The sequence below is a fragment of the Hyperolius riggenbachi genome, chromosome 2, assembly GCF_040937935.1.
Source record: "Hyperolius riggenbachi isolate aHypRig1 chromosome 2, aHypRig1.pri, whole genome shotgun sequence".
Lineage (NCBI taxonomy): Eukaryota > Metazoa > Chordata > Amphibia > Anura > Hyperoliidae > Hyperolius > Hyperolius riggenbachi.
The window spans coordinates 84,155,198-84,167,810 of NC_090647.1; the positions used below are offsets into that span (position 1 = coordinate 84,155,198).

General features: G+C 47.2%; 1 protein-coding gene across 3 annotated transcripts in view; it reads right to left on the reverse strand.

Moving 5' to 3' along the window:
- Positions 1-982: 982 nt before the first annotated feature.
- Positions 983-12,613, reverse strand: part of LNX2 (ligand of numb-protein X 2) — a 186,030-nt gene continuing 174,399 nt past the window's right edge. For all 3 annotated transcript variants that reach the window (XM_068266998.1, XM_068266996.1, XM_068266997.1), the window contains 2 exons: positions 6,189-6,347; positions 983-3,492 (listed from right to left, as the gene is read on the reverse strand). In XM_068266998.1, the coding sequence (XP_068123099.1) occupies positions 3,357-3,492; positions 6,189-6,347 (295 nt within the window). In that variant the 3' untranslated portion in view covers positions 983-3,356. The remainder of the gene's footprint in view (positions 3,493-6,188; positions 6,348-12,613) is intronic.

A 12,613-nucleotide genomic window follows, 5' to 3' on the forward strand; every position in this document is an offset into this window, starting at 1 on the left:
AATCTTCATCTCCATAAAGCTTTTCAGCAGATGGAAGCATGAAGTGCTCCAAAATCTCCTGATAGCTAGCTGCATTGACCCTGCCCTTGATAAAACACAGTGGACCAACACCAGCAGCTGACATGGCACCCCAGCACATCACTGACTGTGGGTACTTGACACTGGACTTCAGGCATTTTGGCATTTTCCTCTCCCCAGTCTTCCTCCAGACTCTGGCACCTTGATTTCCCAATGACATGTAAAAGTTGCTTTCATCCGAAAAAAGTACTTTGGACCACTGAGCAACAGTCCAGTGCTGCTTCTCTGTAGCCCAGGTCAGGTGCTTCTGACACTGTTTCTAGTTCAAAAGTGGGTTCATGCTTCCATCTGCTGAAAAGCTTTATGGAGATGAAGATTTCATTTTTCATCATGACCTGGCACCTGCTCACAGTGCCAAAACCACTGGTAAATGGTTTACTGACCATGGTATTACTGTGCTCAATTGGCCTGCCAACTCTCCTGACCTGAACCCCATAGAGAATCTGTGGGATATTGTGAAGAGAAAGTTGAGAGATGCAAGACCCAACACTCTGGATGAGCTTAAGGCCACTATCGAAGCATCCTGGGCCTCCATAACACCTGAGCAGTGCCACAGGCTGATTGCCTCCATGCCACGCCGCATTGAAGCAGTCATTTCTGCAAAAGGCTTCCTGACAAAGTATTGAGTGCATAACTGAACATAATTATTTGAAGGATGACTTTTTTTGTTTTAAAAACACTTTTCTTTTATTGGTCGGATGAAATATGCTAATTTTTTGAGATAGGAATTTTGGGTTTTCATGAACTGTATGCCAAAATCATCAAGAGAAAAACAATAAAAGGCTTGAACTACTTCAGTTGTGTGTATTTGAATCTAAAATATATGAAAGTCTAATGTTTATCAGTACATTACAAAAAATAATGAACTTTATCACAATATGCTAATTTTTTGAGAAGATCCTGTATATTTACCTAGAAAGATGGACAAAGTCCTAAAAGAGGGACAAATGAGGAGACAGGGCTCCAAAAGAGGGACAGTTAGGAGCCATGATGTAATATGAGAGTTTAGCTGTACAATCTGCTCATAGTATTTAAAATCTGTTAACCCTCATACTACATGGAGGTGGTAAAAAAGTGAAAGTGCGTACCAGCCAGGCTTTAGAACTCTGAGGTCACAGAAGAAGCCCAGGTGGTCTCACTGGACAGGGAATGCAAAACAAATAATATTTAGAAATTCCTTCATTCCTTCAAAAGTCAGCTGGAATTTTTTTGCAGTCATTAATTTTAGACTGATACATTCAAATACTTAACTGACTGTTCCAGTGGCAATAGAGTGGGTGAGTTCTGACTGGGAGAAAGTGCCCTTATAAGCCCACCTCTGCTCCACTGCAGAAGCTGACATGGGATTGGGTGAGTGTGCTCACAATTAGAGATGGTGAATGAGACACAAATAATGGTGGTTTGCATGTCATTGTAATGCAAATTGCATGCAGTATGGGATTGGACAAATTCAAACCTGTAAGAAGTGTTTTTGATTGATCCAATTCCAAGCTTCTTACAATTTGCATACAAGCCAGAATTATTTTCATCTCATTCACCGTGTCTAATGGTGACACCAGGGGACACAGCACATTGCTTGTTGGTGAGTGCTCCTTGCCTTAACCGGACCGGATTCTGGTTTAAAGGACACCTGAGACTAATAGATATAAAAGTTTTATACATACCTGGGGCTTACTCCAGCCCCGTTCACACCGATCGCTCCTACGCCGTCTTCCTCCGCCTCCTTTTTCTCCCAGAAGCCCCGTTAGCTTAGCCAGTCGGGGAGCACTGTACATGCGTGGCCTGGCCGTGTGCACGTGCCCCGCCATGCTCCCGTGGCCGGCTGTCCAAACTTACGAGGCTTCTACCAGGAGAACGAGGAGGCGGATCAATCGGTGTGAAGGGGGCTGGAGGAAGCCCCAGGTATGTATAAAACTTTTATACAGTATCTATTTGGCTCAGGTACATTTTCCTTAAGGAACGCTTTGATGTCCTAAAATGTTGGAATTACAGTTTTACACCTTAATAAACCACTTTATGCAATATCTTGGTGTGCCTACATGTGACATTTTTTGGATCTATTCATTACAATGGTGTTTTACACCGTTTTGTCTGAGCAATATACTTTGGCAGCTAGCCATAGGTATGCTCTGTGTCACATCAAAGCTTTGTGACAGATCACAACAATCCCATAAGGACCGGACCACATCGTACCACTGAGGTGCGTAAAATAGTCCATCGCTCACAATAACACTATGGCGGTATAGCACTGCGGAAGCGGGGAGAGCCACCCAACACCTCCATGAACAAATGAAGAACACTCCTCCCACCGCTAACCTACATCTCTCACGACACACGGCTACACGCCGAATCCTTTTCTTTCCCATGATGCCGAGCATTACATTCGTTCCAGCACTCGACATCTTCATCTGGGGAAGTCCAAAGATTGCCATTCTTGTTTTACACAATTTTTAATTTGCGCAGACTACCTTCATGTCAGCTCTGAAAAAAAGGCTCACAAAACACAAGCACATTGTCATAGAAATGTTGCAGTAAAAATATCAAAAGTTTGTTTATACTAACAAAAAAAGAACACATTCATTATCAGGAAGATTAGCCTTGCCACAAATTCCCATTTCCATTTTATACAGACTACCTTGCGTATTAAATTACCAACAGTCTTGACAAAAAGAAAGATCTATTATTGCACAGTACAAAATCCATTCTATGAAAGAGTTGGCTTTGGCCCCCTGTTTTTCTGTGGAAATGTCCAAGCGAGCGTGAACAGACGACTGATATTATTCTAAGGACATCTGTTATTGGCAATGTTCCTGTGAGGTAAACCAATACTAGCCTTGTAGCAGCAGAAAATTCAAAATGACTGCAGGGGATGTCCATAGCTCACATTGACAGGATGGTAATACAGCACTGCAGAGGGCTCAAGAGGGCCGCCTTGTCATCTTGGCACACACATTTTAATTCTATGGCTTAACACAATCTTCACAGCAAAACTTTATTGGTATATGGGTTGACAGCATTGCACAAGGATCGGACTACAGACTCAGTTGCAAGGTGACCTTGATGCCCGGAAGAGAAGCAAAAGAGCGTCACGGCTGGTCCAGCACAGGTAATGGGTGAGCTTGGGCCTTCACAGACCGGTCTTCACCTCGATGGCAGCCGCAGTAGTTTTACAACACACCTCGGCTTGTCGGCAAGCTTGGTTGTTGTAAATATTTGGCCCAGCCCTTCACCAGCTCAGAAGCAGAGAAAAATAAGAAGGCAATGTTCTTGAAAGAAGTCTACACCAGACTGCCGGGCCAAGATATCACGCTAAGGGTGACCTTGCTTCGCTGTTCCTTCAACATCGGGACAAGTGCAGAGTGGCTCATTCCCACAGTAGATAAACCGTTCACCGCTATAATCATATCGCCACACCTGCAACAGATTGAACGTCACATCAGTATGCATGCCAAGGGTTCACCAAGTACTGTACCAGGAATGTATCATGCATGCAGACAATGTATGACACACCTGACACTGACACTGCAATCATGTGTTAAAGGAAATGTCAGGCAATTTAAGCTAGGCAAACTCTACTTACCCGGGGCTTCCCCCAGCCCCTTGCAGCCATATGTCCCTCGCCGCAGCTCTGCTCCCAGCCTTTGACCCGGGGCCCCCGCCAGCGCAGAGGCTGACCTCGCGAGGTCGTCCTCTACTACGCCTGCACGAGCACAGCTGTCAATCAGTCGCACATGGGCTGGAGTGTTCTGCACAGGCACAGTAGTTCTACGCCTGTTTGAACAGTCCAGCACACACTTGCGAGTGATTGACAGCGGTGCTCGCGCAGGTGCAGTAGAGGAGGTCCTCGTGAGGTTGGCCTCTGCACCGGCGGGGCCCCGGGCCAGAGGCTGGGAGCGGAGCTGTGATGAGGGACATATTGGCTGCAAGGGGCTGGAGGAGGCCCTGGGTAAGTAGAGTTTGCCTAGCTTAAATTGTCTGACATTTCCTTTAGTGATGTATGACAAGACATTTCTCTGATGTTACTATCAGTTACTATCATGTATGCATACAATTATGGCAATCATACCTCTGACACCGCAATCATGTATGAAGTGATGTATGACAAAACGTCCCTCATAATACAGTCATGTATGCAGAAATGTATGGCACATCTTTCTGCCTGACACAGCAAGCATGTATTATAGAGGCACTATGGCGAAAATTAGGCTACTAGGATAGCCCTGGTAGCATGCACCTATTATTAGGAGCATCAGATACTAATCATTTTTTTAAATGTCTTCTTGGAAGGTTATACAGAGCAGATGCAGAGCTCCTCCCCTTCACTTCTTCAAGCTATGCAACAACGTGTCATTCCCCTCTGCTGACTATCTCTTCTAAAGCTGTACGGGACACGCAGGCTGTGTGCTGGGGAAGATCACAGCACTGGGAGCAGAAGGAGCCGAGTGAGTGTAAAGTCATTTATCTTGCTTATTTGTTGATCTAAGATTTTCCACATTCCAGTGTCAGCTTCAGCAGGGGGAGAGCAAGGCAGCCCGAGTCAGCAGAGGAGGTGGATGGGCAGGATCTCTGCATGTGCTTTGCATAACCTTTGAAGCATTTTTAAAAAAGTAGTATCTGTTGCTCCTAATGTTAGGTACATACTACCAGGGTAATCCCAGTAGCCTAATTTACGCCATAGTGCCCCTTTAAGTGATGTATGATCCCCTTATTTACATTATTAAGCTCAGCTCATACTGACGGTTTTGAGGGTGGTAAATTGCATGCACTTAAAGTGAACCCGAGGTGAGAGTGATATGGAGGCTGCCATATTTTATTTCCTTTTTAGCAATACCAGTTGCCTGGCTGTCTTGCTGATCCTCTGCCTATAATACTTTTAGACCCTGAACAAGCATGCAGCAGCCAGTATTGTCAGAACTGTCAAGATTAGCCACATGCTTGTTTCTGGTGTGATTTAGACACTGCTGCAGCCAAATAGAACAGCAGGGCTGCCAGGCAACTGGTATTGCTTTAACCGTCACTTTGAATGCACATGGAAACCGCCTGGCTTTTACTCACACATATGTGGTAAGAGAGTGGAAAACGGTTTAGGACAGTCAGAAAAATGCAGCAACCAGGAAGCAGTAGCAGAGTATACGTGAGTGTACGGGTGTACGGGTTTGGCTAAGCCATGCCAGGAATGCCCACTGTGGCATATGGAGGGAGGTGGTAGAAGCAGTGGTATACAGTGACTAAACATCTGGTTACCTCCATCTGATCGAATCTCCTGGGAAAATCTACAAGTGTATGGGCACCTCAAGACATCATTTTAGATTTCCTTGTAATGTATAGATCTAAACTGTGTGGCTGCTTTTTGTGAACCAGAAGGGAATATCAGTTTTAGTAGTTTACAGTGCTAAAGCACCCCTGCACTGAGAGGAATACGGAGGCTGCCATATTTATTTCCTTTTAACCAATAGCAGTTTCCTGGCTGTCCTGCTGATCCGCTGCCTCTAATACTTTTAGCCATAGACCCTGAACAAGCATGCAGCAGATCAGGTGTCTATGACTAAAGTCGGACTTCAGTTGCAAGCTGCATGCTTGTTTCAGTGTGTGATCCAGACACTGCTAAAGCCAAAGACAGCAGGCCAGCCGGGAAACTGGTACGCTTTGAAAGGAAATACATATGGCAGCCTCCATATCCCTCTCACTTTAGGTGTCCCTTAAGAACCTAGAAAAAACCTATGGAAGTGAAGAGGAAAAGCAAAGCTTCACACCTTTACAGATACAAAATTGCAGACTAAATGAAAAGCACACAAACCCAGGAAGTCTCAGCGTTCAGCTTTTCTGAGTCTGAGTTCCTATATACCAGTGATGGGTAACCTTGGCACTCCAGCTGTGACAAAACTACAAATCCCATCATGCCTCTGCTTCCCTGAGTTATGCTTAGAGCTGTCAGAGTATTGCAATGCCTCATGGGACTTTAGTTCCACCACAGCTGGAGCTCCAAGGTTAGCCATCACTGCTACATACTCTCTTCATAGTTAATACGAGTGGATTGGACAGAGCAGAAATCTATTAACAGGCCCTGTGAGAGATCATGATTCTCCCTCCTGCTGGCGGCCGGTACTCACTTCAGTCGCCCATCGTAGTACGCCGGCGTCCCAAGCACGATGGTCTTAATGAAGAAAGGTTGGTTTGTGTGATTCTCTTCATAACCGCCAACGATACTGAAACCCCAGCTGCCCATATTGCTCCTCCGCAGCACCACATCATGGCACCTGTGCAGACAGCTGAGGAAGAGACATTGTAAGCACACTTAGCAGAGAACTGCCCAGCAATCACTATCAACAACAACTCCTATTTAAAGTGGACCTGAGATGAAAGTAAGAAGAAATGTACAGTATACATACCTAGGGCTTCCTCCAGCCCCCTTCACGCTGATTGGTCCCTCCCTGGCCTCCTCCCCCTCCTGGATCCTCCGCTATGGCTCCCGGTAATTCGGCCAGTCAGGGCAGGTGCAGTCCGGCTGCATGCCAGGAGCGTTCTCTGTGCCTGCGCACTATTACTCTGCACTACGCCCCAAATGGCTGGATTACCGGGAGCCATAGCGGAGGATCCAGGAGGCGGAAGAGGATGGGAAGGGACAAATCAGCCTGAAGAGGGCTGGAGGAAGACCCAGGTATGTATACATTTTTTCTTTACTTTCATCTCAGGCTTCCTTTAAAAAAAGAACTGTTCTGAATATAATGTAATGAATGAAATTGCTTTTTTTTTTACCATATTCATTTATACATTATTTAGTCAGTGTTTGCCCATTGTAACATCTTTCCTCACCTCAATTTACATTCTTAAATTTATCACAGGTGGTGATATCTTTGCAGCTGGCAGGTACATCACTGCCGAATGTTTGTTTACTGTGTGTTGCAAAGAAAACCCACATAGTTTACTGTGACCAAGAACCACTAGGAGAGTATAAGGGACTAAAAGAGACCAAAAAGCTTGCTTACTAAATTGCAGCGCTGACTATCATTTGCCTTCTTAAAGTGTACCAGAGTTTAATTAAATTTCAAGTCTTATACATACCTGGGGCTTCCTCCAGTCCCATCCGCACGGATCGCTATCACACCGCCATCCTCAGTCTTCACCCTTCGGTACCAGATCCCATAACTTCTGTCAGTTGCGGCCAGTCTGACGTAAGAGAAGTGCACTCTTTGCGTATCTCTCCAGCAGCCACGTGGGAGCGATCGGGGCGGATGGGGCCGGAGGAAGCCACAGGTATGTATAAAACTTGTAATTTAATTAAGCTCTGGTTTCCTTTAAGACAGAAGGTATTTGCAATAATTCAGCTTTAAAGTGAAGGTCCAAGCTAAAAAAACCAAAAACAAAATCCACTTACCTGGGGCTTCCTCCAGCCCCTGGCAGTCTTTCTGTGCCTTCGCTGCAGCTCCGGTGGCTCCCGGGTTCCCCCGCTGCAAAAGCCAACCTCGCCAGGTCGGGTTCGGGGTCGGCTTCTTCTGCGCTCCAGCATGCGGGTCACGTAGTCCGGCCAACGTCAACAGGATTATACTGCGCAGGTGCAGAACTACTGCGCCTGCGCAGTACAATCCTGATGACGTCGGCCGGCCCACGTGACCCACGCCGTGGAGCGCAGAAGAAGCCGACCCGGAACCCGACCTGGCGAGGTTGGCTTTTGCAGCAGGGGAACTCGGGAGCCACCGGAGCTGCGGCGAAGGCACAGAAAAACTGCCAGGGGCTGGAGGAAGCCACAGGTAAGTGGATTTTGTTAGCCTGTTACAGACTTTCCAGTCCTCATCAGTGCATGGCAGGGATTTATGTGGTTCTCCTCAGTCGTTTCAGAGGCATTTGCTGCTGAATAGTTAAAGCGGACCCGATCTCAGAAATTCCTCTCTGCTCTAAAAGATAAGGAACTGCATAACTACCTTTGAAAAAAAACATTACCTTGTTAAGCTTATAGAGCTCCTTCAGAGATGCTGCAGTGCGGCGGAGGGGGGGGGGGGGCAGATGGGACACAGAGGCATGTTCCCTGCTGCAGGACACGCCTCTGTGTCCCTCCCACGCCGCTCTCTGCCCCCCCCCCCCCACGCTATAACCCCCCTGATTCTCAAGATGAAAGGAGGAGAGGTATTGCCTGCTTAAATGCCCACTGGGGTCATTCTTGCAGGCCTTCCGTAGATGCCACTGGGCAGCTCTGTCTCTCTCTGGCTTCTCCCCCTCCTCCCTGCACGCTGCTCTGTGTGCAGGGGCGGCTCCAGGAATTTTTTTTGGGGGTGCTATGCAGGTGCTGGGAAATTTACAGGGGTAGCTAGAATGTTAGAATTTTTTTTTTTGGGGGGGGGGGGGGGCAAAAGAGAGGGGCATGGCCAAAACAGTGGGCATGGTCAGAAAAGAGGGCGTGGCCAGAAAACAGGGGTGTGGTCAGAAATTTTAAGAATGGATCAATATACACAGAGAATTCAAACATAACCAGCTTTATTTCCAATAAATAGAAAATGTTTTTTGTAGTGACTAGTGTGCACATCAATCAATGCAAAACTGAAGGACGGTACATTAGAGTTACATCACAGAATAGCTCAGCATGACTACTGCATTCCTCAAATGTTAAGTTTAGTACAGGACAGGTCCACTGTCCATGAGTCCAGGCAGTCTGTGTGTCTCTTTCTGCCTCTGGCCAGGTCGGATCCAGGTCGGGAGGTGTTGTGTTAGGCTCTGGCCTGGCCGCTGGCGCCATTTTGACTGTACAGTCAAATCTGTCTGTGCAATCAAAATGGCGCCAGCGCGGCCATGCCAGAGCCTATCAGACACACACCCGGGCCCGGCCTGGCCCATCCCGATTCCCACAGGCAGCGACCCCATCAGAGAGGCAGGCAGGGGCCCAGCCCAGCCCTCAGCCCAGACCCCGGGATCCAAACCCTTGCGCCCCGCCCGATGTCAGCGCTGAACTGGCTGGGGGCAGTGGGGGGACTGAGAGAGTGAATGACTGGCTGCTGCTGCGAGACTCACACAACTCCGGTCTCCGGCTCCAGTCTCGCTCGTCTTTCTCCCCCTCACTCACTCGCTCTCGGGCAGTCAGTCGTCTCGTCGCTCGCTCTCTTCACAGCACGCCAACACACGCGGCGTGGGGTGTGCGCTGTTTTATGCTGCCTGGGCCAGACCGAGTGACGTAATGTCAGCGTGCGCTGCGCACGCAACGTCTGACGTTGGCCGCCCCGTCCGCTTGCCAGTACACAGCAAGGGGGACAGCGCCGCAGCGCAGGCTCAGGCTGGGCTGGCCTGGGTCAAATAAAATTAAAGAAACAGAGCAAAAATAAATAAATAAAAAAACAAAAAATCAGCACCTGTTTTTTTAGGGGGTGCTAATAGGGTGCTTGGACAAAGCACCCCCCTGGCGCCGCCCCTGTCTGTGTATCAGACACACAGAGCAGCTCTTCCAGCTTCATGACCCCAGAGGTCACAAAAACGAAACTGGAGTACTGCAGGCCACGAGAACGGCGGAGAGAGCCCAGCCCCCCAGATCAGATAGCATTGGTTTTTTTTTTTTTTTTTATCCCCACCTCGGGGTTCCTTTTAACTGCCTGTGTTTACATATTAGCTCTCAACTTGGCAGACAGCTGGGAGCTGAAATTACACTAGCTCATTACTTGCTGAGAAGGGAGAATTAGACAGGCTGTTCTCGATAAACACACACAGGATGGATTTCTCCGTGTTTTCCATCTCCCCTGTACAAGAGTTCAGGTCCGCTTTAACATGCAGACTGAAGCCAGACATGGAAGCAGCCTGCTCAGTGGGACGGCAAAACTGCTTCCACATACATTTCCTGGAACAAGTAAATGGAATGTATAAAGAAATGAAGGAGGGGAAAAGAATAAGAAAAATAATCATTTTTCAAGCGGAATAAAATATTCCTGCTTATGCAGCAACTTCAGCTTTCAGCTCTTCACTCAATTACACTAAGTGCTAAACAGCGGTGGCTGCTGCGCTACGACTTGCTGCTAGGCAAATTGCAAAGCAGAATTCGCTCTTAATTGTATATTTTACTGTCTCTCCTCATGTTATGGGTAAACAGACAAGAATTCAGAATAAACATATTGTACACTGCATTACCTACATAAAGCTCCGTGAAAGAGAAAAATGTGTTATGTGTATTTTCTACTGAGAGACATTCCATAGATCCCATTTCAAACTGTAATAGAAAGATGACCGCCACCATCCATAGATATTAATGCTCTTTTATTTCATAGTCAAATCTTGTCCCGCCTGTAACAGCGACGTTTCGGAGGTGACCTCCTTTATCAAGCAAGGCAGGGTACAAAATAACATATCACACATTTCTATTTATACACATGATCTAGCAAAGCAGCCAATTGAAAACAATTTTATATCAAACCAATCATATTGGTCCGTGTTAAAAACGGACCTGATGGGGAACTGACCTGCTGCTCTGTCAAATGACGCTGGACCCATCTCTCCACCCACTCCCCACGTAATTATGCGGAAGGGGGGCCCTGCCGTCCACACCCGCGCATGGCTAGACTCACGCAGTCATCCCCCACTCCACCTAGTGATGCCACTGCTAATTTTTGTTTTTGTTTTTTGCCATTTTTTAATTAATTTTAATTTTTTTCTTGAACAGGTCCACCACCTATCTGGAGTGTCTCCAAATGTAAACCTCCCTCAATATATGCGTGCACATAGACCTCTTCGTCATGTAACTGCGGAGTGGTGAGATCCATTTAACAATATGAAAGATCCGTTATGCGTATCGGCTTCCCTGTTGTCCGTCACCATAGTTACTATCAGGTGGGAGCGGCTGGATGCGTGGCGCGGCCTCGATGGGCGGCGCTACGCATCCGGCATGCGTCCCATTGGTCGCATGGCTTGCGGAGGGGTGTGCGTACTAGGTACTGCCCACCCCTCACGTCACTCGCTGCAGTTCCCCGTCAGGTCCGCCGTAGGTGGAGCGGGGGATGACTGCGTTAGTCTAGCCATGCGCGGGTGTGGACGGCAGGGCCCCCCTTCCGCATAATTACGTGGGGAGTGGGTGGAGAGATGGGTCCAGCGTCATTTGACAGAGCAGCAGGTCAGTTCCCCATCAGGTCCGTTTTTAACACGGACCAATATGATTGGTTTGATACAAAATTGTTTTCAATTGGCTGCTTTGCTAGATCATGTGTATAAATAGAAATGTGTGATATGTTATTTTGTACCCTGCCTTGCTTAAGGAGGTCACCTCCGAAACGTCGCTGTTACAGGCGGGACAAGATTTGACTATGAAATAAAAGAGCATTAATATCTATGGATGGTGCCGGTCATCTTTCTATTACAGTTTGATTTATCTGCGGTGCTGGCGGATAGACCGAGGCACATCCAAACGGAAGCAGAGGAAGAGTGCAACACTACTACTTTACGATAGATCCTATTTCAAGGAATTTTTATTTCACTAAGGGCTTGATTCACAAAAGAGGGCTAACTGATTAGCACAGCCGTGTCTGTGCAAATTTTCGAGTTTTGCGCGAAACGATACTGTGTGCGCGAAAACGTTATCGTTTTGTGCAAAAATTCGCGATCGCGCACAACACGAAAATTCGCGCGAAAACGGCCGTGCTATCAGTTAGCACTCTTTTGTGAATCAAGCCCTAAGTGTCTCTTGCTGTCAGGTTCTACACACAGGAGTGTTTCCCTTACTACACATTGTCATTCAGACTTGGCGTTTGTTCGGCAGGGTGGCAAACAGGTGATCAAAAACTGCCACATGCTGTGTCTCATGGGTGGTCAACTGGCCCGAGGACAACTACCCCACATCATGAATGATCATTATTGGTTTTTCCATATACAGTAACTTGTAGACATCATATCCCCATATAACTTGTCACCATCATTTCCCCCATAAAACCTGTAGCCATCATTTCCCCCACACATAGCCTGTAGTCATCATTTCCCCCACACATAACCTGTAGCCATCATTTCCCCCTCACATATCCTGTAGCCATCATTTCCCCCTAACATAACCTGTAGCCATCATTTCCCCCTCACATAACCTGTAGTCACCATTTCCCCCACACATAACCTGTAGCCATCATTTCCCCCTCACATAACCTGTAGCCATCATTTCCCCCTCACATAACCTGTAGCCATCATTTCCCCCTCACATAACCTGTAGCCATCATTTCCCCCTCACATATCCTGTAGCCATCATTTCCCCACACATAACCTGTAGCCATAATTTCCCCCTCACATAACCTGTAGCCATCATTTCCCCCTCACATAACCTGTAGTCATCATTTCCCCCACACATAACCTGTAGCCATAATTTCCCCCTCACATAACCTGTAGCCATCATTTCCCCACACATAACCTGTAGCCATCATTTCCCCCACACATAACCTGTAGCCATCATTTCCCCCTCACATAACCTGTAGCCATCATTTCCCCCTCACATAACCTGTAGCCATCATTTCCCCCTCACATAACCTGTAGCCATCATTTCCCCCTCACATAACCTGTAGCCATCATTTCCCCACACATAACCTGTAGCCAT